The 27,174-nt window shown below is 68.3% G+C and overlaps 5 protein-coding genes across 6 annotated transcripts; 4 read left to right on the forward strand and 1 right to left on the reverse strand.

Annotated features, from left to right (window-relative positions):
- Positions 1–987: 987 nt before the first annotated feature.
- On the forward strand, positions 988–3,433 carry TUBB4B (tubulin beta 4B class IVb). Its single transcript, XM_084898903.1, has 4 exons — positions 988–1,146; positions 1,449–1,557; positions 1,643–1,753; positions 2,239–3,433. The coding sequence occupies exons 1-4, from the start codon at positions 1,090–1,092 to the stop codon at positions 3,297–3,299; spliced, it is 1,338 nt and encodes a 445-aa protein (XP_084755029.1). The 5' UTR covers positions 988–1,089; the 3' UTR covers positions 3,300–3,433.
- On the reverse strand, positions 3,183–6,559 carry CIMIP2A (ciliary microtubule inner protein 2A). 2 transcript variants are annotated; one of them, XM_084898904.1, is made up of 7 exons: positions 5,886–6,559; positions 4,846–5,060; positions 4,490–4,761; positions 4,283–4,409; positions 4,025–4,119; positions 3,722–3,839; positions 3,183–3,514 (listed from the first exon to the last, which is right to left on the reverse strand). In XM_084898904.1, exons 1-7 carry the CDS (start codon positions 5,939–5,941, stop codon positions 3,426–3,428), a joined length of 972 nt encoding a protein of 323 aa, XP_084755030.1. In that variant the 5' UTR covers positions 5,942–6,559; the 3' UTR covers positions 3,183–3,425. The 2 variants fall into 2 exon arrangements, with proteins under 2 accessions (XP_084755030.1, XP_084755031.1); XM_084898905.1 differs by having other exon boundaries at positions 4,283–4,364; positions 5,886–6,558.
- A 1,206-nt stretch (positions 6,560–7,765) lies between these two features.
- On the forward strand, positions 7,766–12,939 carry STPG3 (sperm-tail PG-rich repeat containing 3). The gene is made up of 5 exons (XM_084899119.1): positions 7,766–7,883; positions 7,969–8,366; positions 8,466–8,530; positions 8,974–9,271; positions 9,451–12,939. Exons 1-5 carry the CDS (start codon positions 7,777–7,779, stop codon positions 9,582–9,584), a joined length of 1,002 nt encoding a protein of 333 aa, XP_084755245.1. The 5' UTR covers positions 7,766–7,776; the 3' UTR covers positions 9,585–12,939.
- Positions 11,494–21,544, forward strand: NELFB (negative elongation factor complex member B; the record flags this gene model as incomplete). The annotated part of the gene is made up of 14 exons (XM_084899120.1): positions 11,494–11,499; positions 13,791–14,198; positions 14,745–14,908; positions 15,023–15,122; positions 16,121–16,351; positions 17,344–17,529; positions 18,119–18,231; positions 18,663–18,765; positions 18,888–18,983; positions 19,113–19,255; positions 19,342–19,448; positions 20,345–20,486; positions 20,711–20,819; positions 20,893–21,544. 14 exons carry the CDS (start codon positions 11,494–11,496, stop codon positions 21,037–21,039), a joined length of 2,055 nt encoding a protein of 684 aa, XP_084755246.1. The 3' UTR covers positions 21,040–21,544.
- A 1,254-nt stretch (positions 21,545–22,798) lies between these two features.
- On the forward strand, positions 22,799–25,401 carry TOR4A (torsin family 4 member A). The gene is made up of 2 exons (XM_084898906.1): positions 22,799–22,992; positions 23,636–25,401. Exon 2 carries the CDS (start codon positions 23,673–23,675, stop codon positions 25,041–25,043), a length of 1,371 nt encoding a protein of 456 aa, XP_084755032.1. The 5' UTR covers positions 22,799–22,992; positions 23,636–23,672; the 3' UTR covers positions 25,044–25,401.
- Positions 25,402–27,174: the final 1,773 nt, after the last annotated feature.

Here is a 27,174-nt window from a genome sequence, read left to right on the forward strand (position 1 = left end):
CGTGGTCCTGGGGGACATTCTCGCTCGTTCCCCGGTAGCGGGGGTTCCCCCGCAGGACGAGCAGGAGCCAGGGGCGGGGAGGGCGGGGAAGGGCCGGCACGGGTCGGCGATGTGCTGGAGGCGGCGAGGCCCCCGGGGCAGGCCCTTGTTTTCCCAGCCGCGCCCGTTGCCAGGCGCCGCGCTCTCTGCCGGGTGCCCAGCGCCCCGGGCCGGAGCCCGCACCCCGCCAGCGCCCAGGGAGATCTGGGCGCCGCCCTAGTCTCCACGGAGCGCGCGGCGCGGGGCCCGGGCACCAAGGCGACGGGAGCCGGGCCAGCGCCGTCTCCACAACAAGCGCCGGGCGGCGGGCTGCGGGCGGACCCGCCCTGCCCCCGCCCCCGCCAGGCGGGGCCCACGTGCTCCCTCACCTGACCGCCCCCCGCGCGGGCAAAGGGCCCAAGGAGGGGACTGCCCGGGCCCTGGCGCCGCCGCCCGGCCCCCGAGCCCTGTGCGTCCGGTCCGTGGACGGCTCCGGCCCCGCAGGGCAAGTCTCGCACGTCCTCGTTACGCGGCGGCCCCCGAGGCGCTCGCCCACCGGAGCTTCCGGGCCGCCGCCCCGTCGGTACTTCCCCAGACTCCCGCCCGCGGCCGCGCCCGCCTTCGCCCCTGGCCCCGCCGGCCGGGAGCCCGCGCGCGCGCCCGCCCGCGGCACTGCGGCGGTTACCAGGACGCTGGCCCCGCGTGGCCAATAGCGTCGGCCCGGCGGCGTACTCTCCGGAGCCAGCCAATGAGGGGACAAATCAATCATTTGAAACACCCAATGGGCTGAGCGCCGCAGCGCGATGGGGGGTCCCTCTAGAGCCAGAGCAGGGGCCTCGCCTGGCCAATAGATAGCGGCGGAGTGGAGGAGGCGGGCGTTAGGCGGCTCGATTGACGGGACTGCAGTCAATCAAACGGGGCCGCCGGCCAGCCTCGTTCTGGCGGCCCAATAGGAAGCTTGGGGAGGCGGGCGCTCTGGGTATATAAACGGCGGCGGAGCGTCGGTTGTAGCATTCTGCGCTTCCGCTGCTCGGCTCCTGGTTCTGTTTTTCCACCCGCGCCGCCGCCACCATGAGGGAGATCGTGCACCTGCAGGCCGGCCAGTGCGGCAACCAGATTGGCGCTAAGGTGAGGGCCGGGCGCCGGCGGCCTAGCGCGGGCGGACCTCCGGGGCGGGTCGGGCGGACAGGAAAGATGGCGGCGGGCGGGCGGGCGGCGCCCCCGCATTGCGGACCCTGCGGGGCCGGAGCTCGGGCGGGGGCGCCGGCGCGGCCCCCCGGGGACCAGCTGGGCTGCGGGGAGTGGGAGGCCTGAGGGGGAGGGGAGGCGAGGGAAGGAGAGGGAGGCAAAGGCCGCGCCCGTCCGGGGCGGGGCCGGGCCGGTCCCGGGCCGCGCCGGCGTGACTCAGCCCGGCGCGCCCGCGTTCGCAGTTCTGGGAAGTGATAAGCGATGAGCATGGCATCGACCCTACGGGCACGTACCACGGGGACAGCGACCTGCAGCTGGAGCGGATCAATGTCTACTACAACGAAGCCACCGGTGAGACCCGCGCCCCTGCCCGGCCCCTCCGGCGCCCCCGCGGTCCCCGCGGCCAGGCCCTCACCCACGCCCTCTCGTCCCCCAGGTGGCAAGTACGTGCCCCGCGCGGTGCTCGTGGACCTGGAGCCCGGCACCATGGACTCGGTGCGCTCGGGGCCCTTCGGGCAGATCTTCCGGCCGGACAACTTCGTCTTTGGTGAGCCGACCGGGTGGTCAGGAGGGCCGAAAGGTCAGGGGGCGCCCAAGGTCACCACCCTCGGAACCGCAGAGAGCGAGGTCCGATCCTCGCTGCACCCCGCGCAGGAGCTGGGGCCCCGGCTGGACACCCCCGCCCCTGCGCGTCACCCAATCCCTCGCCCAAAGCCGCTTTGGGAGGAAGGCCCAGCTGTCCGGGCGGGGCGAGCGCGATGTAATCTCCCTGCCCAGAGCGCAGTGGCGGCTCATCTGTCCTTGGGAATTGGCAGGGCCGAGTGGGAGGGGCCGGTTATTGTTCAGTCATCTCAGCGCAGCTCCCAAGTTAATTTTTAACGAGGCAGGTTGCTGCCTGATGCGGGGTCCACCTGCCTTACCTGCAGGGTGAGGCCTGTGTCACCTCACGCCAGGTGGTTGGCCTTTCTGGCACAGGATGACCGGTGACAGGTGCCCGGCCACCGAGTGACCTGCTGCTGCCCTCTCTTGCAGGTCAGAGTGGCGCCGGGAACAACTGGGCCAAGGGGCACTACACGGAGGGCGCCGAGCTGGTCGACTCGGTGCTGGACGTGGTGCGGAAGGAGGCGGAGAGCTGCGACTGCCTGCAGGGCTTCCAGCTGACCCACTCGCTGGGCGGGGGCACCGGGTCGGGGATGGGCACCCTCCTCATCAGCAAGATCCGGGAGGAGTACCCCGACCGCATCATGAACACCTTCAGCGTGGTGCCCTCGCCCAAGGTGTCGGACACGGTGGTGGAGCCCTACAACGCCACCCTCTCGGTCCACCAGCTGGTGGAGAACACAGATGAAACCTACTGCATCGACAACGAGGCCCTCTACGACATCTGCTTCCGCACCCTCAAGCTGACCACGCCCACCTACGGGGACCTCAACCACCTGGTGTCCGCCACCATGAGCGGGGTCACCACCTGCCTCCGCTTCCCCGGCCAGCTCAACGCCGACCTGCGCAAGCTGGCCGTCAACATGGTGCCCTTCCCCCGCCTGCACTTCTTCATGCCCGGCTTCGCCCCCCTCACCAGCCGGGGCAGCCAGCAGTACCGCGCCCTGACGGTGCCCGAGCTCACCCAGCAGATGTTCGACGCCAAGAACATGATGGCCGCCTGCGACCCCCGCCACGGCCGCTACCTGACCGTGGCCGCCGTGTTCCGGGGCCGCATGTCCATGAAGGAGGTGGACGAGCAGATGCTCAACGTGCAGAACAAGAACAGCAGCTACTTCGTGGAGTGGATCCCCAACAACGTGAAGACGGCCGTGTGCGACATCCCGCCCCGGGGCCTCAAGATGTCCGCCACCTTCATCGGCAACAGCACAGCCATCCAGGAGCTGTTCAAGCGCATCTCCGAGCAGTTCACCGCCATGTTCCGGCGCAAGGCCTTCCTGCACTGGTACACGGGCGAGGGCATGGACGAGATGGAGTTCACCGAGGCCGAGAGCAACATGAACGACCTGGTGTCCGAGTACCAGCAGTACCAGGACGCCACGGCCGAGGAGGAGGGCGAGTTTGAGGAGGAGGCGGAGGAGGAGGTGGCCTAAGCTGCTGCTGCCGGAAGCGTGGAAGTGTGAGAACTCTTTATTCGCTCTGTCTGTCCTGACCCTGTCTCACTGTCGCACTGCTCTTCCTTCCTGACATCTGAGTTGTACAGACACCATTAAAGCATTTCATAGTGCCCGGTGCTTCCGCTCCCGTTCCTTCCGGTAGGCCATGCGCGTGCTGTTGCCAAAGGTCATCCCGTAGTGGTCCTGCATGTCTGCGGGGGAGGGCCACACTGAGCCTCGGCCGGGGCGGGCCCCTGGCGGAGGCAGCTGGTCTGACTGTACGGGAGGCCTCACCGGGAGGAGGTGCTGGGCCATCCTGCCTGGGGAACCCCAGGGATATTTGTCCCCGCCCTGGGCCTGTGCAGCAGCAGGGGGAGGGCCCCAACCACCTGCCCCGCCCCTGTGGTCCCCGCACTCACACGGGATGAACCCCATGTAGAAGGGGATCAGGCCCTGGCTGTTGGAGATGGTGTTGCTGGGCCAGTACGTCCGGGGCAGCCGCCTGCCCAGGGCACAGATGGGGTTTCTAGACAGGAACTGGGGAGAGGGGGTGTGACCCCACCAGGTATTTAGCTGTAAGTGCCCGGCCGGGAAGGCTGACGTTTGAATGGTGAAGGTACTGTCATCCCCTCCACCAGGGGGCTGCTGTGACCACGCTGGGCTCCCCACCCCAGCTATGCCCCCCAGTCCCAGGGGGTGGCCCAGGGCAGCTGTCCGCATACCTGGCTTTTGTCAAACTCGTCCATGGCCTGCGTGACCCCTTTGCGGAAGTTCATGCCCATCACCCAGGCGTACCTGGGGATGAAGCCGGCGTAGCCTGGGAGGGAGAGGTCTGGTCCACCTCCGACCCCCTTCACCGCCCACTGCCCTAGCGCCAGGGATGCCCGCCCGGGCCCCTCCATGATGGGCCAGAAGGGCATGGGCCTCGGCCTCGCAGGAGCGGGGCAGCCCTTGCTCTCGCCCTCCGGGCCGGCGCCCACCTGAGATGGCCTTGCGCTGGATCAGGTTGGGGTGGTCCAGTTGGGGCAGCCTCTGGAACCTGCCCACGTCCAGGGTCTCCTCCTGGTGGCCCGGGCTGGGGTACTCGTCCCTCCTGCAGTGGTACAGCTGGGGCGGCAGGGGCAGGTCACCACCCCCACCCCCACCCGGGTCTCGGGGTGCTGCGGGTCCCACTGTCCCCCAGTTACCTGGTACTGCCCAGGGGCCTCGCGCAGGGGGGTGGTCCTCCAGGCCTCCTCCCCGTACGCCAGCCGCAGGCCCGGGTGCCCGAGGCCCCTGGAGACCGTCTTCCTGCCCGGTGGGCACGGGGCGTAGGGCGGATAGGGCATGAAGCCCGGAGGCAGGGGGACCTCCCAGCACGCGCTCTCTGCCCCCGGGGGTCCTTCCGCTGCCTCCTCCACCTCTGCCTCCGGCGGGGAGAACTTGCCCAGGATCTCGAAGTTCTTGAAGGGCTTCAGACCTGCGTGGACGGCAGCGTGAGCAGCGGGCAGGGGCGGGGAGGGGCGGGGCGCGAGGGGAGGGCGGGCGGCGGGGCCTCGCTCACCGGTGTAGTGGGGGATGTAGGGCTCGGCCAGGTCCCGGCAGGGGGTTGGGGGCGGCTTGGAGGTGCTGAAGTCCTCGATGAACTTGGGCTTGGAGATGGGGGACAGCACGGAGCACGGGCTCTTCTGCACGCTGGGGTCCGTGAGCAGCTGCGCCGTGGTCCGCCCGTAGGTGTTGCCCACCTGGTAGCGCAGCTGCGGGTAGAAGCCGGCATAGCTGGGGGTGGGGAGAGGAGGAAGGAGGAGGCGGGCCAGTGGGCGAGGGCAGGAGCCAGCCCGCTAGGCCCAGGCCAGGCCCCCGCCCTGGGCCTCAGGATGAGGGCACCGCAGCACGTGCCAAGCACCAGCCCTGCCGGGTCCCCACCACGTCGGCCAGCAGCAAGGGCCTTACGGGTGGCAGAGGCGGTGGGACGGAATGCCTGGGGGCTTTTACAGGGACACGGGGTCCTGCCCAGGCTCCGGGAGGCCTGCACTGCTCAGCAAGTGGCGCCGTGGGGAGGCCTGGCGGGGGTCTGGCTCAGACCTTTGCCACCCAGAGGCCAGGAGCCAGGGAATAGGACCAGGATGTGGGAGGCAGGCAGGAGGGCTGCTGGAGGAAGTGAGGGCTGAGCTGAGTGACCACCACGTGGGAGGTGCTGTGGGCATATCTGGTGGGGGCACCTGTGGGGTAGCGGGGGGCCCTCCCTCCTCAGGCTCTCCTGCCCCACCTGTGCTCCCGGAACTCCTGGGACGTCAGGCCCGGTTCCTGCCCGCCTGTTTCCGCGCTCACAGGCACAGAGGGTGTGGGTGCCCGCGCTCCATGGAGGGCGTGGTCGGAGCTTGGGGGGGGGGGAGGGGGCTGCCCAGTGAGGCAGCCTGGCGTCTGCGGGTCAGTTTACTCTTTAGAGTGTGGAGCACTGTGGTGTTTTCCCGCCAGCTGCTGGCTGTCAGCTTCCTGCTCTGGCACTCCCCCCACCAGCAGGGAGGGAGGCCGGGCCCTGCCCTGCCCTGCAGACCAGCTCTGGGGCTCCCTCTCCGCTGGCCTGAGTAGCCCCCCGCTTACCCCGGGACGTAGTGGGGTTCCGGCGTGAGGAGGTAGTGTTTCTGGGTAGCCGTCATCTTGCCTCAACTCCACCTTTGCTCTGTGGTCCCTCCTCTGGTCTGGCTCCTTCCCTGGGAGGCGTCTCTGTTGCTTGACAACCATTGTGAGGAAGCCCAATGGGTGGGCACCCCCTGGCCAGGCCTGTCCTCACCCTGCGAGTGCCCATTTCACAGGTGGGCACCCGGGCCCACAGCAGCCGGTGGGCGGTGTGACGCCTGGACCTCAGGGCCCAGGAGGTGGTGCCTGTCGCCGCAGCCAGGTCCCAAGCTGGCCCTGCCGGAGCCTGGGGCCAGGGTTACCCTGAGGAGGCCAGTGGCCCCCGCGTGAGGCTAAGAGAACCCTCGTGTACCCCAAGTCCCCTTCTCAGACCAGAGGCCGGGAGCTCCAGGGGCACAGGGACAAGCCCCCTGCAGCAAGGGGGCGTGTTCCCTGGAGCTGGCGCTGTTTTCCATTTTAAACAAATCCAGACTTTTTCCTTTTTTGTAAGGAAGGACTTTCTAACCATACAAACACAATGTCATAACAGGAAAGATTAGCAGGTTCAAGTACATGTCAAAAAGCGGCCTAAGCAGTGCTAAGAGGCGGCTACACAGGGGGGAATGTGTAACAAGTGTTACGAACAGATAGGATATCAGTACGAAAAGCCCTTACAGGATAGGACTGGAAGCACCGCCCAGCAGAGGAATGCACCCAGAAGGTGAGCATCTGGGGGGGTGGGCGGGGGGCAGTCCATAACCCTCTGCACGGGAGGGTGAGGTGACCCAGATCAGCGCTGACAACGGCAGTTTCCCTGCTGTGGGTGATGGCGGGCACAGCGTTCCTGGGGGGGGGGGGGGGGCTGCCGTCTGGAAAGCAGTTTGGGAACAGGGATCGCCCCACAGGCTGTTACACTCCAAGGCCCATGGCCTGCCCTCCGAGGAGTCGCTCCTACGGAATGAGAGGCGTTTAGGCAGAGACACACACACAGCGTCACCCACCCGCAGTGTCTGTCGGAGACATCGGAGCCAGCCCGGTGTCCACCAGCCGGGCTCTGCTCAGCACTTGTGGCCTCTGCCAGCTCTGCCCTCAGAGAACTGTGTACCCCGCAGGCCCGAGCCCTGGCCCAGCCCTCGCCCCGCCTGGATAAATGCCCTTTCCTCAGCCTCTCCACCCAGATGCCTCCCCGGCCGGCCAGGGCCTGCCGGGGGTGAGGCCAAGGCCGGGGCTGGGGCTGGCACGCAGGTCAACGTGGAGGGCCGTGGAGCCAGATGGGCTCACTCAGTGCGGGTGGGTGTCATTCATTTGCACTTTGGCCTGGGCGGCCCATCATCTGGAACACTTTCTGGCCTCTGTGCCCCCAGGCAGGATGCAGGCTCCCACCCTCTCCCCTGTGGGGACCCCGGTGACCTCCAGGGCCAGCACAGTCCCCTCAGGCCATGGGCCTGGCCTGGCCTTCCTGAGGGCTGGCTCTCCAGTGGGGCCGGGAGCTCCCTGGACCTCCCAGCCCGCCCTCGTGCCTCCCTCCAGCCGGCCGGGCACAGCTGGGCATTGCACAGCACCCACGCCCTGTCTGCCCACAGCCCGGGCCAGTCCGCCCAGAACCCCTGCTGGAGTGGACCCCCGAAATCCAGAGAAGAGAAGGGTGGGGACAAGGAAGGGGGTATGAGGGGGAGGGGACTGAGCCAGGCAGGCCAGGGTGGCCCAGGGTGACCCACCTGGCAGGTCAGTGGAGGGATCCTATGGCCACAGCCCCTCCAGGGCTGGACCTGGAATTCCCGGCAGCAGGGTGGGGGTGGGGGGGCCGGCATGACGGGCCGTTGAGGTCACAGAGCCTGGTGGTGTCCACAAGGGAGGCGGCCAGGGACACTGACAAATGAATTTCGACCAGAAGGCCGTGAAATTCCTGGCAAACTTTTACATCGATAGCGGCAAACACTGGACCCACGGCCCCCTGCGACAGGAGACCTTAATGCCGCTGCGGTAACTCCGAGGGCGGGGGAGGCTGGGGCGGGGCGGCGGGGCGCTGCGCTGCAGGGACTGCGGACGGAGCTGCCCCTTGTTGCAGGCCCGAGGCTGTTTGGTGGGGCCCCTGCCCCTGGGCCTGCGGGAAGGTGCGGCCGCCGGCGGTGCAGGAGTTCCCGGAGGGCCTCCGGGTGAACCTGGGCAGCCTCCCGGAGTCCTGGCGGGTCTGCACCGGGGACTGGGACCAGAAGCCGCTGTGTGAGTGCCGGGGGGGAGAGGGGGCCGGGGGGCGGGGGGCGGTCTGGCCTGGGGCGCGGCGGGAGGGGCCTGCTGGGCTGCCCGGGCCCAGAGCTTGCTTCCTGCCAGGGCTGGAGCAGCGCCCCCGCATCCCGGTTGCCCCGGACTACCCCGGCCCCGCCACGTACCAGGTGCCCGATGCTTCGGTGCGCGAATCCTCCCCGCACCCCCACTTCAGCATCGGCCGCAAGCGCCCCATCCCCGGTGCGTGCCCCTCCCTGCGCGCTCCCACCCCCGCGCGGGTCCTGGACGTGGCCCGCCCCCAGCCTGCCCCCCAGTGACCCTGCCCCCCCCACCCCGCAGAGGCCGCTGGCCGCGGGGCCTGGCAGACCGTGTGGATCCAGAGCGAGAGGCCCTTCAGTGAGAAGGTGGGGCGCGGGCCCAGGAGGTTCTGGGGGCGGGGCCTGTGGGGGCGGAGTGGGAGGGCCCTTGGGGAAAGGGCGGGGCTGTGAGAGGCGGGACAGGGGGCCTATGGGCGGGGCCTGTGAGGCTGGAGTGGGAGGGGCCTTGGGGAAGGGGGCGGGGCTGTGAGGGAAGGGGTAGGAGGGGCCTGTGAGGCCGGAGTGAAAGGGGCTTGGTGAAAGGGCGGGGCTATGAGCGGCGGGACAGGAGGGCCTGTGGGCGGGGCCTGCGGGGCTGGAGTAGGAGTGGCCTTGGAGAAAGGGCGGGGCAGGAGGGGCCTGTGGGGCGGGGCCTGTGAGACTGGAGTGAGGGGGCTTGGGGAAGGGGCGGGGCTGTGAGAGGCGGAGCAGGAGGGCCTGGGGCGGGGCCTGGGCGGCGGGCGGGGCTTCAGCCGCCTCCTCGTCCCCAGTTGCCACCGCTGGCGGACCACCAGCAGCTGAGCGGCCATGCCTTCCCAGCCATCAGCTTCGTGGGCCGCCGCCCCGTCCCGAAGGTCGCCCAGTCGCGCACGCCCCTGAGGCTGCTGCGGGCCCGGGGTGCCGGTCGCTGTGCCCGGCCCCCGTGGCAGGACCCTCTGCGGCCCCCGGGCGAGAGGCGCCCCAGCCCCACCGCCTACGACATCGCTCCCGGGCGCCGCCTGCAGAGCCTGCGCCCGCCCGCCTTCTCCATGAGCCGCTCGCCCGCCTTGGCCTCCTGGGTCCACGCCTGTAAGGAGGCCGGGGAGCGGGGCGGCCAGGGAGCGGGGCCGGGGCGCGGGGCCGCCGGGGCACGGGGGGTCCGGGGCGCGGGGCCGGGCTGCGCGGAGGCCTGGAGCGGGGCCGGGCTGCGGGGAGGCCGGGGCCGTGGCGGGCGCAGCCGCATGGGCTCCCGCCTTCTCCCTCCGCAGCCCGCAGCCCCGGCCCCGCCGCCTACCACGTGGAGGACTGCTACAACTCCCGCTTCCCCGCGGCGCCCGGAGTGCTCATCCAGGGCGTGCGGAGGCCTAAGCGCCACGAAACGGGCCCCTTCTGCTCGCTGTAGCCCCCTGCACACAGCGGCCGGCCAGCGCCCCAGGGACCCGCCACCCAGCGCCTAACCCTCTGGGCACCCTGACCCCCTTCTGGCCGGCCAGCCCTCTGTGCGCTGTGGACAGGAGCCAAAGCCCCGCCTGCCCACCAGGCGACATAGAAACACTGTTGGTTCCTTCGGACGTGGTGGTGCCTGGCTACCTGAGGGGTCTCCCTGGCCGCCGCTCCCGCTCCCCTCCAGGGCGGGGGGTGGCAGCTTGAGGCTTACGGGCGGAGACAGTAGGGAGGGTCCCTCTGGGGAGTGCAGGACACCCCCATTCAGGGGGCCAGCAGGCTACCCGGTTACCAAGAGCCAGGCTGCTTGCTGAACTGAGAAACTGCCAGAGCTGGGGCCCGACTCCCTGGACGGCCGTCTGGGCGGAGGCCAGCTGCACAGCCAGGAGGAGGGCCCAGAGGACCACCACGCAGGGCCTGGCCCCACTGCCCAGCCCACAGCCCCGGCAAGCCCGCCCAGGGCCACGCAGGCCAAGCCACAGCCCCGGGCTCCCCGGTTCGGGCCTATCCTGATGCAGTAGCTTGGCCTTTGGGTTACCGGCCTGCCCCAGGGGTGGCCCCATGGCGGGCGGCAGCACCCCTATGGGTCCGTAAACACTTCTGCTGCAGGGAGGCCAGGGCCCAGGAGCCCCAGCACACTCACCGGTGACTGCTAGGGGTGAGCCAGCTGGGGATCAAGTCCCAGCCCCCCAGCAAATCGGTGGGCCTGCAGTTGGTGGTTGGTTTTTAAGTACATTTTATTGATTTTTTTTTTTACAGAGAGGAAGGGAGAGGGATAGAGAGTTAGAAACATTGATGAGAGAGAAACATCTATCAGCTGCCTCCTACACACACACACACACACACACACACACACACACACAACTAGGGATGTGCCCGCGACCAAGGTACATGCCCTTGACCAGAATCGAACCTGGGAGCCTTCAGTCCACAGGCCAACTCTATCCACTGAGCCACACCAGTTAGGGTTGCAGTTGGTTGTTGTTGGGCTTGGCCAAGGGCCACAGAGAGCTGTGGGAGCCCTGGCCTGGGGAGCTTGGCCCAGGGTGGGGGTACGGGAGCCCCACCCATAGCTGCCCCACCATCAAACCCAACCGGGGGCTCAAAGCCAGAAGTGGGACGCAGGAAGGATGGGTCCCAGGCGGCGGGCTGGGCTGCGGGGAGGAGGCGGGGAGCGGGTGCACCAGGACTGGCGAGGGTGTGCTGGGCGGCAGGGAGGGGTGTCCGCAGAGCGAAGCTCGGGGGCTCCTGAAGGCACGGGGTGGTGGCGTTGGGTGGGGACTGGGGACGGGGCTGGGGCTGGCAGTTCACCAGGCGGGTGGAGTGGCCGCAGGTGCTGGGTCAGGGCCCGGCCTACTTAGCCGCCGGGAACCCAGCGAGAGGGCGAAGCAGGCAGCACCCACCGGCCCTGGGAGCTTCTGGCATCGCAGGACTCAGCTGCGGCCTTGCCGGCCGGAGAGCCTGCCACCTTGGGGCCCGTGCCCGTGGTGGGGGGGGACACCCTCCGTGCCAACTCCCACTGCCAACCCAGGCCTGTGTCACCCGCCCTGGGAGCGCGGGCGGGCGGGACCGGGAGCTTCTGCTTCCTCAAGCGACAGGGTTCTGTCGGCCACAGCGGGATCGGCGGGCTGTCCCGTCACCAAGTGGGTTTGTCCAGAACGGGAAAGGGCAGGCTAGGGTGAGTGCGGGCGAGCACGGGGAGCAGGGGGAGGTGATGACCCCGTCCAGGGGAGTGAAGTCAGGGTGTGCCCTGTGGGTGCCAGGCAGGGGGGTTTCTCTGAGCAGATGAAGGGGCGGCGGGAAGGGCCCCATCACCAGGAATCGGGGAGAAGGAGGCTGCCTGGGGGCTGAGGGTGCCTGATGCGCTCATGTTTGTGAGTCCCTTTTCCAGTGTCTGGGCTCTTTGCAATCATAGTGGACACCAGGTGTGTTCTGTTTTTGTTTTTGTAATTATTTTTATTGAGGAAGAGAGAGGGAGAGTTAGAAACATCAGTGATGAGAAAGAATCATTGATTGGCTGCCTTCTGCACGTCCCCCAGTTAGGATCGAGCCGGCCACCCTGGACATGTGCCCTTGATCAGAATCGAACCCCGGCCCCTTCAGTCCACAGGCCAACACTCTTTCCACTGAGCCACACCGGTTAGGGCAGTAACTTCATTTTAAAAAATCTTTATTGTTGAATGTATGACGTAGGTCCCCTCTTTTCTGCATTGACCTCCGCCCCCCGCCCCTTGCCTCAAGCCTTCACCACCCTGTCTGTTCCCATGCCCCGCCCCAAAGAAAGTTCAACAGCCCCTGTTCATGCAGAAACTTTATTTTGTAAAGAGGCAACTTAAGATTCTAGGTAACGTTTGTAAGCCTCAAAATACCACTGGAAACAGGCATTCCGTTCACCTTTGCCAGTTCCAGCTGTTACTGTCCCACTCGGTTTTAAGAAAGTCTGTCTGGCTCCGGCCGATGTGGAGCGTTGTCCTGCTGCCAAAAAGGTGACAGGTTTGATTCACAGCAGGGCACACACCCGGGCTGTGGGTTCAATCCCCAGATGGGGAAGCAGCCAATTGATGTCGCTCTCTCTCCTCACCCCCCTTCCTCTCTGTAGAAGCAATTAAGAGGGGAAAAATGTTTGGAAACCTCCAAGGTTCCCCACAGCAGCCACTGACCTTCGGAATTACTTTTGGTCAGATCTGTCCAGTTAGTGAAACATGCCCATGAAGCGTGACCTCATCTTTCAAACCTGAGTTCCTGGAGGAGGGGCGGCCTTAAAATATTTAAATTACTGCCGAAACCGGTGTGGCTCAGTGGATAGAGCGTTGGTCTGCGGACTGAAAGGTCCCAGGTTCGATTCCGGTCAAGGGCATGTACATTGGTTGCGGCCACATCCCCAGTAGGGGGTGTGCAGGAGGCAGCTGGTCGATGTTTCTCTCTCATCGACCTTTCTAGCTCTCTATCTCTCTCCCTTCCTCTCTGTAAAAAATCAATAAAATATATTTAAAAACAATTTTAAATTACTGAGCCCTGACCGGTTTGGCTCAGTGGATGGAGCGTCGGCCTGCGGATGGAAAGGTTCAATCCTGGTCAAGGGCATGTACCTTGGTTGCGGGCACATCCCCGGTGGGAGAAGTGCAGGAGGCAGCTGATCAGTGTTTCTAACTCTCTCTCTCTCTCCCTTCCTCTTTGTAAAAACTCAGTAAAATATGTTTAAAAACACTTAAATAACTGAGACTTCCCTAGAGCAAGGGCCACAGGTAATCTCTCCAGCAGCGGCCGCCTGGTCACAGGAGGGCGGGGCAACCGCTGGACGCTTTCAACAAGACTGTCCAGTCCGGGCCGGAACCAAGGCTGGCGGGTTTCAATCCTTACACCCCGTATTCCAAAAAGCATGGGCCAATGGCGAGCCGGTCTCAAAACAGCCTGATCCCCAAGGAAACAGGAAGACTCATCGAATCCAGCAATCGGAGGCAGACGGACAAGCACGGGCTTTAACAAGAAACCGCTGGACGCCTAGCCGGTTGGGCTCAGTGGATAGAGCGGCGGCCTACGGACTGAAGGGTCCCGGGTTCGATTCCGGTCAAGGGCACAGGCGTGGGGTGTGGGCTCCATTCCCAGTCCAGGGCGTTCGGAGACAGCCAATCCATGATTCTCATCATTAATGTTTCTATCTCCCTTCCTCTCTGAAATCAATATAAATACATTTAAAAAAAAAAAAGAAAAACCGCCGGACGGTTCCGGGGAGAAGCCTGGGAATACAGCGCGGAGCGGGGCCCCAGAGGGTCCAGCCGGCAGCCAGCAGAGCACACACGGAATTTCACGAACCGGAAGCGGAAGTTGGGGAAGGGCTGGTGCGACACTCTGAGCTGACGTCACCCTAGGGCTCCTCCCACAGGCCCTCCCGGTTCGTTCCAGGTCGCTGCCCCTAATCGGATCATTTCTCCGCGTCACCCGGCTGGCTGTGAGGTCGGCCTCAGGGTTTATAATAAAGAGCCTGTTCAGCCAAAGTGTCAGTTCTGCCTGGAAACGGCCCCCTCCGTGCCGCCCCCGCCCGGTGCCCGCACACCGCGCCCCCGCTCCCAGCCCCCGGGCCCAGACGGAGGACGAGGCCAGAGGGCGGGCGGACCCTGCGGCGGGCGGGGAAGCGGCGCCCAGGACCGGCAGAGGCGCGGCCTAGCTGCGGTCGCCACAGCCGCTCGGCCGGGCCGGCTCCTCTCTAGGAACCTCCGCGCGGCGCCAGCGTTTCCGGCCGGACCGCTTAGCCCGGGACCCGCGGGGCGGGGCGGGAGTGGGCGGTTTTGGTCCCGCGGCGCCGCGCTCCGGGCGGGACCTGGCCGAGCTGGAGGGCGCCGGGGAGAGGGGCTCAGGCGGCCCCCGCGGCCCAAGCGAGCGGGCGGCCGGGGGGCCTGCGGCGGCCGCGGCGGCGCCGGCGGAGCGCGGTGGGGATGGGGCGCCGAGCCGGCCTGGGACCGGGGCCTCGGCCCTGTTCGCGGGGCTGCAGGACCTGGGCGTGGCCAATGGCGAGGACCTGAAGGAGACGCTCACCAACTGCACGGAGCCGCTCAAGGCGATCGAGCAGTTCCAGGTGCGTGGGCGCGGGGCGGGGCGGGGCGGGGAGGCCGGGGCGGGGCGGGGCGGGGAGGCCGGGCCGTGGGCGCGGGGGCCGGGCCGTGGGCGCGGGGGCCGGGCCGTGGGCGGGGAGGCCGGGCCGTGGGCGCGGAGGTCGGGCCGTGGGCGGGGAGGCCGGGCCGTGGGCGGGGAGGCCGGGCCGTGGGCGCGGGGGCCGGGCCGTGGGCGGGGAGGCCGGGCCGTGGGCGCGGGGGCCGGGCCGTGGGCGAGGAGGCCGGGCCGTGGGCGCGGGGGCCGGGCCGTGGGCGGGGAGGCCGGGCCGTGGGGGCGGGGCCGCGTGGAAAGTGGGCGGTTTTGCTCGCTTTGATCTGTTCCCGGGATGGAGGACCGGGTGAACAGAGCTCGTGCCCGCGGCCGGACCTCTGGGCGGCTCCGTAGTTAAGACCGGCGCCGCCAAACACCCCTGCAGCCGCCGCCTCTGCTCTGCGGCCCTGCAGGGCCGGGCAGGACGCGGCTGCCCGCGAGCAAGCAGCATCGATCCCCTGACCCTCCGCTTCCCCAGACAGAGAATGGCGTGCTGCTGCCCTCCCTGCAGTCGGCCCTGCCCTTCTTGGACCTGCACGGGACACCGCGGCTGGAGTTCCACCAGTCCGTATTCGACGAGCTGCGGGAGAAGCTGCTGGAGCGCGTGTCGGCCATCGCCTCGGAGGGGAAGGCTGAGGAGAGGTAGGGGGCCGGTGGCAGGGCAGCCGCTCTCAGCCCGGGGCCTGGCCCCGCAGACCTCCTGTCCCCTCAGCCGGCTTGGTCCCGAGCCGCTCCTCAGCCACGGGCGTCTTCCAGGTACAAGAAGCTGGAGGACCTGCTGGAGAAGAGCTTTTCCTTGGTGAAGATGCCATCGCTGCAGCCGGTGGTGATGTGCGTCATGAAACACCTGCCCAAGGTGAGCCGCAGGTCAGCACACAGCTGGGCCCAGGAGGGTCCCGGGCCGCTGCCCCCGAGGCTGTGTGACCGGAGTGTGTCCTCTGGGCTGGCCTCTCCCTACGAGCCCCCGGCGAGGCCCGGGGAGGGTCCCCGGTCGGCTGCCCCCGAGGCTGTGTGACCGGGAGTGTGTCCTCTGGGCCCCGGAGACCGGAGCTGGGGTGTGAGCCCCCTTCTGGAAAAGAGCTGTGGGCTCAGCATGGCTGCTGCACCTGCGGGGCTGAGCCGGTGCAGCCACGGGTGCTGTCAGTGGGGGCTGGGTTCGAGGTGTCTGCCGGGGAGTGGTGCTGAGGCCTCCTGAGGGAGGTGACGCGGCAGATCTGGCGGGACAACCACGCACTCTTTATTTTTTTCACTGTCTTCTCTAATAAACACAGAGTATACACATTGACTGTCACTGCAACAAAAACGGCGGCACCTACAGCCAGTAAGGCGGGGATATGCAGGTTCACGGGACAAAGATGGCCGTGGCTGGGATGCTCTGTGCCTCGGCATCCTGCAGTGGTGGCAGGCGGTTCCGGGCCGAGTGAAGGCCTGGGTCCCGGGTGCCGGCAGCCAGGGAAGGAAGGCCTATTCTTGCAGGAATCCTTGTGCAATGGGCCTCTGGCATTTTCATTGATTTCAGAGTAGAAGGAAAAGGGAGAGGAAGATAGGAACATCACTGATGAGAGAGAATCATTGATCGGTGCCTCCTGCACATCCCCCCCTGGGGATGGAGCCTGCAACCCAGGCATGTGCTCGGACTGGGAATCCAACCGTGACCTCCTGGCTCATGGGTCGATCTCAACCCCTGAGCCACGCGGCCGGGCCCCATTCCCTGTGGGAGGCAGACCCGGGGCCCAGGCGCTACTCACAGGCCCGTGTGTCCTGTAGGTCCCTGAGCCACGCGGCCGGGCCCCGTTCCCTGTGGGAGGCAGACCCGGGGCCCAGGCACTGCTCACAGGCCCGTGTGTCCTGTAGGTCCCTGAGAAGAAGCTGAAGCTAGTCATGGCTGACAAGGAGCTGTACCGGGCCTGCGCCGTGGAGGTGAAGCGGCAGATCTGGCAGGACAACCAGGCGCTCTTCGGGGACGAGGTGTCCCCTCTGCTGAAGCAGTACATCCTGGAGAAGGAGCGCGCCCTCTTCAGCTCCGAGCTCTCCGTCCTGCACAACTTCTTCAGCCCCTCCCCCCGGGCTCGGCGCCAAGGCGAGGTGAGGTGGGCAGGTGGGTGCCTGAGGGCCTGGCCAGCCCCTCCCCAGCCCCCGGACGGGTGGGTGTTTGCTCCGGGACGGCTGGGCTTGTACAGTGACCGGTCGCGGGCTGGCCTCACTGTGCCCAGGCTGGGCCTTGGGGCGTCAGGGACGTGACTGCACCTCGGCCAGTCTTGTTGCTGAAGCTCAGTGTGTGCTTCAGCTCTGGGACGACTTCTGCTTTTACGTCGGGTTTGTTAGTTGCTTTGACAGACGTTTCTCGAGGGCCGCCTGCCTGCCATAGGGGCCTGGACGCTTCGGCAGCCCTGGGTTGGGGCGCTTGTGTGGGGCACTCATGGGGGAGCAGACACTCCTGGAAATGTCACGTGTTGGTCACCGAGGCTGGGCGGCTGGCGAGGGCCGTGAGGTGGGAGGCGGCAGAGGAGCGGGGTGAGGTGTGAGCAGGGGCCTGGCGGAGGGCAGGCTGGGCTTGCTGAGGGCGACGGAGGCCGAATGGCCAGAGCCCAGGGCTCACAGGGGACGGGGGGAGGGGAGAGGCTCTCGGCCCCTGTGGAGACTGGCCTTTCCTGCGAGGAGGGGTGGAGAAGGTGCCGCCTGAGTCCCGAGAGGGACGCCAAGCGAGGGGGCTGCGGGGGCCTGTGTGGTGACCAGCGGCTGGGGGCCTGTGTGTGTGCTGCCGCAGTCCTGTGTGTGACGCTGTGGTTGTGTGTGTGTGTGTGACTCCGCGGTCCTGTGTGTGCGTGACTCCGAGGTCCTGTGTGTGCCACTGTGGTCCTGTGTGTGTGACTCCCCAGTCCTGTGTGTGTGTGTGTGTGTGTGTGTGTGTGTGACTCCGAGGTCCTGTGTGTGCCGCTGCGGTCCTGTGTATGTGACTCCGCAGTCCTGTGTGTGTGTGTGTGTGTGTGACTCCGCGGTCCTGTGTGTGACACTGTGGTCCTGTGTGTGTGACTCCGCGGTCCTGGGTGTGTGACGCCGTCCCGGTCCTGCCCCAGGTGGTGCAGAAGCTGACGCAGATGGTGGGGAAGAACGTGAAGCTGTACGACATGGTGCTGCAGTTCCTGCGGACGCTCTTCCTGCGCACGCGGAACGTGCACTACTGCACGCTGCGCGCCGAGCTGCTCATGTCCCTGCACGACCTGGACGTGGGCGACATCTGCTCCGTGGACCCGTGCCACAAGGTGCCGCCGCCGCCCCTGCTCCCGTCCCCCGCGGGCCGCCAGCCCTGCCCCTGGGCTCCCGGCTCCGACCGCCCCGCCTGCCGCCGCCGCCCCTGCTCCCGTCCCCCGCGGGCCGCCAGCCCTGGCCCCTGGCTCCGGGCTCCCACCGCCCCGCCTGCCGCCGCGCTGAATCGGCTGGCGGGGTGTCCCTGGCCATGTCTCCCACCTGCCATTCCGTCACTCCCTCTGCTGCGGGCGCCCCTCCTGGATGCCTCTGCTGCCTCCGGGCTTCCCGGGCTGGCCCTCCCCTCTGGCCTCAGGCTGCTCTGGACCTGGGCTCTGCCACGCCCTGGTCCCCTCGGGTGCTGTGCACCGAGATGGTGTCACTCTGAGGCCGAGGGGGCCCCTTTAGAACAGACTCCGACGTTGTCTCCCACGCTGGCCGGTGGGCGGGGACCCAGGCCTGTTGGCCATGTGCGTCCTGCTCCTCGGACAGGTCCTGGCCCCGAGCCGGTCTTGGCGAGGTGACGGGGGCCCTGACCCTCCAAGGCCTGGGCAGCGAGAGCCGAGGGCCAGCAGGGCCCCCTCACGCCCTGACTCGCTCCCACAGTTCACCTGGTGCCTGGACGCCTGCATCCGGGAGCGCTTTGTGGACAGCAAGCGGGCGCGCGAGCTGCAGGGGTTCCTCGACGGCGTGAAGAAGGGGCAGGAGCAAGTCCTGGGGTGAGCGTTGGCCGTTGTGGAGCCCGGACCCCGGTCCTGCCCACTGTGGTGGCGATTCCGGCGTCTAAGGGGGGCGGGGCACCCCTTCCCACGGTGGAGACACACCGCGGCCCTGTGCTGGGGGTGGGCAGGGCCGCCCTTCGCCGTGCCCACTGCCTGGGATGTGTCTGGGACGCGGCTGAAGGCGGAGTCAGGGTCAGGCCCCAGAACCAGACGTGGCTTACTTTCCATGAGAACTTTAACTCCTCGGGGTTGTGAGTACATTGGGTGCAAGTGTCACCCTGTGAGCCCCTGGGGAGGGCGTGTGTGTGTGTGTGGGGGGTGCAGGGGGGGCTCGCTTTGGGTGGAGCGCCTTCTGCAGATCAGGGCGGCTGCCCGGCGTGGCCGCCTCCGTGGGCCGCAGCTTCTGCGTGAACGCCGCTGCTTCGCAGGGACCTGTCCATGATCCTGTGTGACCCCTTCGCCATCAACACGCTGTCCCTGAGCACCGTCCGGCACCTGCAGGAGCTGGTCAGCCTGGAGACGCTGCCCAGGGTGAGTGCGCCTGGTTGGCCACGTGCGGCCTTCGGGGCGAGGGCAGGAGTGGACAGGGCGGCCAGGACCCCACTGAGCGAGGGAGGTGCCGGGGAGCTGGCGCTGAGGCCTGTTCTCCGCAGGACAGCCCTGACCTGCTGCTGCTGCTCCGGCTGCTGGCGCTGGGCCAGGGCGCCTGGGACATGATTGACAGCCAGGTCTTCAAGGAGCCCAGGATGGTAATGGGGCCTGCCCATGGCTGCAAGGGGTGGGGCGGGGCAACGGGTGGGCGGAGAACAGGCTGCAGGGGGCGGGGCGAGGGCGGTGGGCGGGGCTGTGCCAGCTGAGCCGCCCCCCCCGCCCCCCAGGAGGTGGAGCTCATCACCAAGTTCCTGCCGACGCTCATGTCCTTCGTGGTGGACGACCACGCCTTCAACGTGGACCAGAAGCTGCCGGCGGAGGAGAGGGCCCCGGCCAGCTACCCGAGCACCCTGCCGGAGAGCTTCACTAAGTATGCAGGGCCCGGGGGCAGGGCCGGGGGCGGGGCCGGGCGGGAGCTGTGTGAAGGGCGCTCCTCAGGGCGGTGCTTGCCCGCAGGTTCCTGCAGGAGCAGCGCATGGCCTGCGAGGTGGGGCTGTACTACGTGCTGCACATCACCAAGCAGAGGAACAAGAACGCGCTCCTGCGCCTGCTGCCCGGTCTCGGTGAGTGAGGGGGGCCGCCCTGTGACCGCCCTCCCCTCCCCTCCCCCTCTTCCCCCTGCATTCCCTGCTGGGACCGCCCCCTCCCCGCCTCCTGAAAGGGGCGTATGAAGGGAGGAGCTCAGCTCTGCTCTCAGACCCTCTGCTGTCAGGGGGGCCAGGTGGTGGGAAGTGAAGCCACATGGCCACCCCCCCTCCATGGGAGTCTGCGTGCGGCCGTCCCTCTGGTGGTCAGCGCTGAGTCCCGCAGTCCAGGGCCCCAGCTGTGGACGGCGCAGGGTTGTGTCAGGAAGGAAAGGCACGAAAAACCACGAGGCCGGGACGTCCCCAGGTCCTGGCCGCACGCACGTCTCTGGTGACACACATTTTTGCTCAGATGGTTTCCTTTTTCTTCTTCTTTTTTTTTTTTTTTTTTGAATGTATGTTTATGGATTTCAGAGAAGGGAGAGGGGCAGAGAGTAGAAACATCAGTGATGAGGGAGAATCATGGATCAGCTGCCTCCTGCACGCCCCCTCCTGGGGATCGGGCCCACAACCTGGGCCTGTGCCCTAACCAGGAAGCTAGCCATGACCTGGTTCAGGGGTCAACGCCCGACCACGGAGCCACCCGGCGGGCGGACCCTGGGGCTTTGATGTCCGTGGCTTCCTCCTGCTGCTGCTCCACGGGGATGAGCGCCCACGTTGTTTCTTCTCTGGTTCCCGAGCCCGGGGCCCCACCCCTCCCGCTCTCCCCACAGCCGCCTCATTGCTGAGGCCCAGGCCCACCCCTGCCTGTCCAGGCCCCACGCCTGGCTCCCAGGACCAGGGGCACCCTGCCCTCAGAAGTGCTGTATGCTGTCCCCCAAGGATTGCTGCTGGGGGTGGGGAGGGAAGGCGGGCTGACCTTGCTGTGCCCGCAGTGGAGACCTTCAGCGACCTGGCCTTCGGCGACATCTTTCTGCACCTGCTCATGGGGAACCTGGCGCTGCTGGCTGAGGAGTTTGCCCTGGAGGACTTCTGCAGCAGCCTGTTCGACGGCTTCCTGCTCACCGCCTCCCCGAGGTGCGGCTGGGGGCCTGGGGCGGGCGTGGATGGGCAGAGTGAGCGCTGGGGGACGGGGGACGGGGGCGGGGGCTGGCAGCCTGCAGCCCACACACTGGCCTCTCCCTCTCTCCCTCCCCCTCTCCCTCCCCCTCCCTCTCCCTCCCCCTCCCCCCCTCCCTCTCCCCCTCTCTCCTTTTCTCCCTCCCCTCTCCCCCCCCTCCCCCTCCCCCTCTCCCCCTCAGGAAGGAGAATGTGCAGCGGCACGTGCTGCGGCTCCTCCTGCACCTGCACCACCGCGTGGCGCCCGCCAGGCTGCAGGCCCTGCAGAAGGCGCTGGAGCCCAGCGGCCAGGTGAGTGCTGCCCTGCCCGGCCTGGGGGCGAGGGGCTCCCTGACTGCCGCCTGCCCACACCCCGTCTCCACAGAGCGGGGAGGCCGTGAGGGAGCTCCACTCACAGCTCAGCGAGAAGCTGGAGCAGCTGGACCAGCGCAAGCCCAGCCCGCCCCCGGCCACCGAGCCCCCCGCCCTGGAGCTGCCCCTCCCTGCGGTGCCCGCCCCGGCCGGCCTCTGACACCCCCACCCGCTGGGGGTGGACAGGCCCCGGGAGGACATGCCCGTCGGCCAGGAGCCCCTGCCGGGACTCTGAGGACCCCTGTCTCCTGGAGGCAGAGGGTGCTCCTGGGTGGGTGGTGGCTGAGCTGAGACCTAGGGTGGCCCCCTGGGCAGGTGCCTCCTCCACGCTCCGCCCACCCGGACCTGCAGTCGTGTGCGTGGGCCCGGGACCGTTCTGGCCGTGGCTCTGCCTCCCCTGGGCACTGTGGGGAGCCCTGCTCGCCAGGGGAGTGGGCGGCCGGCGTGGGCACAGGTTGGCAGCGTTGCTGGTCAGCCTGGCCCTAAGGACTTATGTGGTGGACAGTGGACAGTACACTGGGACCCCAGACAGAGGCAAGCCCAGGCCCCACCTGCTGCCTCAGTTTACCCTGGGGAGGTGTGCACCCTGCTCAGCTGCACTCTGTGCAGGTGAGGGTCAGCTCGTCTGCAGTGACTCCCGTGTCAATAAAAGCGTTTTGGTAAAAGCAGCCGTGTGCGTTTCTGTGCTGAGGGGTGGGGGTTGCTGCCGTACGGGGTCAGGCCTTCCCAGGCAGGTCCGCCTCTGGGCCACGGTCACGGGAAGGGCTGGGCATGGCTGTCTTGTCCAGGCTGCTAGCGGCCACCAGAAAGGACTGGCCCCGCCTTCCCAGTGGCACACTGAGGCCCTGCTCCACAGAAGTCCATGGCCTGACAGGTGCAGCTCTGCGGGTGGGGGCACCTGGGAGGGCGGCAAAGGCTGCTGGGGCCGGTCAGGAGGAGCTTGCTGTCTGTTGTCAAGACGGAAGGAACATGTTTAGCCTGGCAGAGACTCAGTGGCTGAGCAATCTGTGAACCAGGAGGTCACAGTTCGATTCCCGGTCAGGGCACATGCCTGGCTTTTGGGCTCCATCCTCAGTAGGGGGCGTGCAGAAGTGACTCATCACTGATGTTTCTCCCTCTCCCTCTGCGATGAAGAAAATATTAAACACATGTTTGTACGCTGATGGAAGGACCCAGAGGGAGAAGCGGCCAGCTGTGTCAGAGTGGTCAGAGGGGTGGAGCAGGGTGCAGGCCGGCCTGTGGGAGCGGGAAGCTGGGGGTGGGGGCAGGCTCTCGGGATCCCTCCGGCTGCTTCCATCTGGAGGCTGCTTCCATCTGGAAATCAGAGCCAGGATCTGGCCTGGGAGGGGGCCCAGGAGAGGGAAGGAGGGAGCCAGCTATGGGAGGACTCCGAGCAGGTTGGACCCCTGGGGGCCCTGAGGCTCAAGGTCAGTGAGGCTGGGCTCCTCCAGCCCAGGTGAAGGAACGGGAGGCCCCATCCATGGGTGGGTGGATGGCACTGGGGACCCTGAGGTGGGTGGTGGGACTGGGGGACTGGGGTGCTAGTGCAGGAAGCAGCCAGCTGAGCAGGTCGGCACCTTAGGAGGCAGAGAGGGCAGTGACCTGAGCAGGGAGAGAGGGAGGGAGGGAGAAGAGGAAATGAGCCCTACTCTGGGGACCCAGATCAGGGTCAGGGAAGGGGAAGGGAGGGTGGGGGGAGAACAGGGAGGGATGTGTGGACGCCCCTCCCCCCACGGGGCCAGATGCCAGAGGAGACGTCCCTGGGTCCCGGGGGAGGCGATGCAGGGCCCTCAGGGCTGAGGGGAGTTGTGACCTGCTGGTCAGGGGACCCGCAGGAGCCAGCCAGGCCTCCCCGCCGGGCGCCTTCGTCCAGCCCAAGTCCCGCCCTGGACACACCCCTGACTCACTTCCTCTGCGTAGAAGCGGAAACTTTCCCCGGCTTCCTCCGCTGGTCACTCCCAGGGGACCGCAGGTGCCGCTGCCCTCCGGCCTGAGCCGGCCCCAGGCCCCAGGCCCCTGACCCGCCGGCAATCCGCTTCCTGAGCCGCAGCCTGTGCCCCAAGGGGCTGCAGGGGGCTGGGGTCCAGCAGGAGCTGGCCTGACGCAGCTGCAGGTATGGGGTGGTTTGGGGGCAGGGGTGCACCCCGCGTCTCTCCAGCCCTGTCCTCAGGGCTCTTCCCTGTCCTCCTGCTGCCCTGTCCCTCTCCCGCCGGCCCTGGGGCTCCCGCTGCCCCTCCACCGGTGTCCTGCGGAGGGTGCTGGGAGGATCTTGGGGGGTGGGGGGCTGGGAGGCCGAGCTCGGCCTGGGACTGGGGCTGGGGCCCATTCTCAAAAAGCAGAAGTTCCGGCCGGAACCCCCTCCCCCCCGGGGTGCGGGGCTCCCAGCTCCAGGGGCTGCCCGGCCGGTGCCCCCGCGGCTCGGCTCGGCGCCTGGCAGGCGGAGCGGCGAGCGGGGCGGAGCCGGGCCGTGACCCATCCTCACCCCTAATCGGCGCCGGGCGGCCGGCTCCTCCTCCAGGAAGCCCGGGCCGCGGGATAAGCGGCCGCAGCGCGTCCCCTCCCCCGCCCGCACTTCCTCCCGGCTGTTGGCCCGGGGCGCGGGGATTTGCATGGGGCCCCGCGGGAGCCGCTTCCGGGTCCAAAGGGCGACCTCCGGCCGCGGCCCGGGCTCCGGGGCGCCCAGGGGGCCGCGCTCCCGGGGGCGGGGCCCGGGTCTCCGGGCGGGAGTCTGAGACCCTCCTGTGCTCCCTTTGCAGGGAGGGCGACCTGCATGCGGAGCGCCGCCCGCGCGCCATGGACCGCGGCCAGCCCAGCGCGGAGCCCGGGGCCGCGGAGCCCGGGGCTGCGGAGCCTGTGGCCGAGGAGCCCGGGGCCGCGGAGCCTGTGGCCGCGGAGCCCGGGGCCCCGGAGCCCGTGGCCTCGGAGCCCGAGGCCGCGGAGCCCAGGGCCTCGGAGCCCGGGGCCGCCGCTCCCCGCGCCCCCGGCCGGAGCGTGATGGCGCCGCTGCGCGCCGTGGTCCGCCTGCGCCGCCGCGTGTGCCTCCAGCGCAAGCGGCGCCCCCTGACGCCGGACGCGGGGGCCCCGGCGCCTCGCGCGGGCGCGGAGCAGCCGCAGTTCTTCACCTTCGACGGCCCCGCCGAGCTGGCCTCCAGGGCGCCGCCGTCGCGCAAGAAGCGCCGGCGCAGCCGCGTGGTGCTCTACCCGGACTCCGCGCGCCGCGCCCGGCCGCGCGCCGAGCACCGCAGCCGCGCGCAGAGCTGCCTGCTGCTGCTCGTGGCCATCGTGGGCTTCCAGGTGCTCAACGCCATCGAGAACCTGGACGACAACGCGCTGCGCTACGACCTGGACGGGCTGGAGAAGGCGCTGCGGCGCGCCGTGTTCGGCCAGCCGGCCGCCGTGGGGCGCGTCGTGGCGCTGCTGCGGGACTACCTGTCCACGCACGTGCACAGCCGGCCGCTGCTGCTGGCGCTGCACGGGCCGAGCGGCGTGGGCAAGAGCCACGTGGGCCGCCTGCTGGCGCGCCACTTCCGCGCGGCGCTGGAGGACGGCGCGCTGGTGCTGCAGTACCACGCGCGGCACCACTGCCCCGCGGCGCGCGCCCCGCAGGCCTGCCGCGAGGAGCTGGCGCGCCGCGTGGCCGCCGTGGTGGCGCGGGCCGAGGCGGAGGAGAAGACGCCGCTGCTGGTGCTGGACGAGGTGGAGCAGATGCCGCCGGCGCTGCTGGACGAGCTGCACGGCCTCCTGCAGCCGCAGCGCCCGCCACGCTTCCGCAACGCCGTCTACGTGCTGCTGAGCAGCGCGGGCGGCGCCGAGGTGACGCGCTTCGTGCTGCAGAACGCGTCCCGCGCGCCCGCCGCGCCCAACGCCCGCGCCCGCGCGCCCGCGGAGCAGCGGCGGGAGGAGGAGGAGCTGCGCGCCGCGCTGCAGGCGCTGCTGGCGCGCGCGCACCCGCTGTGGCAGGCGGCGGCGGTGGTGCCGCTGCTGCTGCTGGACAAGCGCGACGTGGTCAGCTGCTTCCGGGACGAGATGGCCGGCGAGGGCTTCTTCCCCGAGCAGGCCCGCGCCGAGCGCCTGGCCGAGCAGCTCAGCTACTACCGCGTGGCGGGCCGCGAGTTCGCCGTCACCGGCTGCAAGCAGGTGGTGGCCCGCGTGAACCTGCTGTAGCCCGGCCCCGGCGCCCGACAGACTCCGGGGGGACCCCGGGGAAGGCGGGGAGTGGACCCCTGGTTTTGCCCCGCGCCCGAGGCCCCAATAAACCCAACTTCCCAGCCCTCCCCGCTGCCCCTCTGGGTTCTGGACTCGCCACATTCCGCCGCGTGCCCACGTGCAGGCTCCGGGGATGGGCGGTGCGTTCCCGGAACCGGGAGACGGTCTCGGGGTGAGCGGCTCTCCCGGTCACACAGCCGGTTGGTTGTCTGGTAAGATGACCAGATCGTCCCGCGTTTGGCGGGACAGTCCCAATTTCTAACAATTTTTCCCGCGTCCTGCGGCGTTTAAAAAAAGCCACGATTTTTTTGAAAGATTGGAAAGATTCTGGTCACCTTGCTGTAGAGCTGAGTGTGACCCCGGCCCCGGGAGCTGCGGCAGCCCCCTCTCCGCACAATCACACGCGCGCGCGCACACACACGCTCACACAAACACACACGCTCACACACACAAAAACACACACAGACACATACACACGCTCACACACCTGCCCGCTCTGGGCCCCAGCCTGGGCCTCTGGCCTCGGTGTCCCGGGGAAGCTGCGTGTCCAGCGGCGCCTCCGCCCGGGTGGCGGCCCGGGGGTGGTGTCCGCGGGTGAGCGGTCCCGGCGGGGCAGGGGGCGGCCTGAGCGGGACCTGACCTCCGGCCTCCCTGCCGCAACCTGCTCCCCAGCTTTGACTGGGGAGGCCCCGGTCCCCCAGCCCCAGGCCCGGGGAGCCCCCCCAGCGGGCAGGACCCCCCCAGCCACCCGGCTGCACCCCCGCCCACCCCTGTGCTTTGCGGGCGGCGCTTCCCGCAGCCCCGGGGGCTCACTGCTGCCGCCTGGTGGCCGCCTGGGCCGCAGTCCCTCCCGCCGTCCGGTGGTGAGCTCCGCCCCCGGGAGGGGCCCCGGCCCCGGGGAGACGGGCACAGAGGACACGCGGACACAGCCAGGCCGGGGGGAGAGGGGGAACCGTGGAGCTGGGGGCGCCGCCGGGGGAAGCGGGGGTGCTCGGTGCGCCCTCCCACCTCTGACCTCAGCCCGACCCCCACCCTGGGGTCCCTCCAGCGGCTCCGCAGCCCCTCCCGTCAGCGGACCGGGCCGGCCTGGTGGTGTGGCGGGTGTGGCCGGGCGGGAGGGGCGGGGGGGGGGGGGGTCCCCGCAGAGGAAAGCCGCTGGCGGCCCCACCCGGGCTCGGGGCAGGGCTGGGAGCCCCGGGATTGCCAGCCTCGGCCCGTCCACCCCAAACCCCCTGGCCGGGCGGGGGAGAGTCCAGTCCGAGGCCGAACCGCCGCCCGGAGCAGCTTTATTTTTTGCTTTTTGCGGGTCGCGGTCCCCCCAAAGCGGTGTTTCCTTTTCCCCTTCGTGGGGGGCAGTTACACCGGAGCTCCTGCCGCTCCCCCCCCCCCAGGTCACGCCCCCTCCCCGCCGGGGTCCCACCTGGGGCTCCCTGTCCACAGACGACACCCCGACTCCGCGTCTCTGGGGCCTTTGGCTCTGGGACTGGGCTTGTCACCCCTTTGGGCTTGTCACCCCTTTGGGCTTGTCACTCCCTTCGGGGACGCTGCCTGCGGATGGGCTGGGGACCCATCTCCTGAGGCCGCTGGCCTGGAAGGGGCCGGTCCGGGCTGGCGGTGACGGTGACGGGAGAAAAGTGTTGAACGGGAACGGTGCTCAGATTGTACCCCAAGGCGAGCATAGTGCGCCCCCTCCTCCCCCCAGCCCCTGTCTGTCCTCTGTTCTGCCCCCCACCCCAGCCAATAGCTCCCCAACTTTCAAGATAATGACCTTGTTTTCTAAAACCAGCCTGACTGAGGTGTCATTTACAGGCCACTAAATTGACTCTTTGTAAGTGGACAATTTAATGGGTTTTGGTAAATTTGCAGATTTAACGGGTTTTGGTAAATTTGCAGATTTAGCGAGTTTTGGTAAATTTGCCACGTGCTGCAGACATCACGCTTCAGGCTCAGGCTGTCTCCCTCGCCCCAGAAGGCTCTGCTCGCCCATGTCAGTGTGTGGCCGTGGCCGTGGCCGTGGCCGAGGCGGCCAGCCGGGGAGGGAGGAGAGGAGATGGGTGTTGAGTGTGGAGCGCAGACAGAGTTCCAATTA

The sequence above is a fragment of the Pipistrellus hanaki genome (assembly GCF_964339955.1).
Source record: "Pipistrellus hanaki genome assembly, chromosome: 11".
NCBI lineage: Eukaryota > Metazoa > Chordata > Mammalia > Chiroptera > Vespertilionidae > Pipistrellus > Pipistrellus hanaki.

Bases quoted from the DNA above. Each gene is read 5' to 3' on its own strand.
- TOR4A (XM_084898906.1), top strand. From the start codon at position 23,673: ATGGACCGCGGCCAGCCCAGCGCGGAGCCCGGGGCCGCGGAGCCCGGG.
- TUBB4B (XM_084898903.1), top strand. From the start codon at position 1,090: ATGAGGGAGATCGTGCACCTGCAGGCCGGCCAGTGCGGCAACCAGATT. The intron at 1,147-1,448 runs GTGAGGGCCGGG...CCGCGTTCGCAG, and splicing joins GCAACCAGATTGGCGCTAAG to TTCTGGGAAGTGATAAGCGA. The intron at 1,754-2,238 runs GTGAGCCGACCG...CCTCTCTTGCAG, and splicing joins GCCGGACAACTTCGTCTTTG to GTCAGAGTGGCGCCGGGAAC.
- STPG3 (XM_084899119.1), top strand. From the start codon at position 7,777: ATGAATTTCGACCAGAAGGCCGTGAAATTCCTGGCAAACTTTTACATC. The intron at 8,367-8,465 runs GTGCGTGCCCCT...CCCACCCCGCAG, and splicing joins CCGCAAGCGCCCCATCCCCG to AGGCCGCTGGCCGCGGGGCC. The intron at 9,272-9,450 runs GTAAGGAGGCCG...CTCCCTCCGCAG, and splicing joins GGCCTCCTGGGTCCACGCCT to CCCGCAGCCCCGGCCCCGCC.
- CIMIP2A (XM_084898904.1), bottom strand. From the start codon at position 5,941: ATGACGGCTACCCAGAAACACTACCTCCTCACGCCGGAACCCCACTAC. The intron at 4,762-4,845 runs GTGAGCGAGGCC...CCGTCCACGCAG, and splicing joins CTACATCCCCCACTACACCG to GTCTGAAGCCCTTCAAGAAC. The intron at 4,120-4,282 runs GTGGGCGCCGGC...TCTCCCTCCCAG, and splicing joins CCAGCGCAAGGCCATCTCAG to GCTACGCCGGCTTCATCCCC.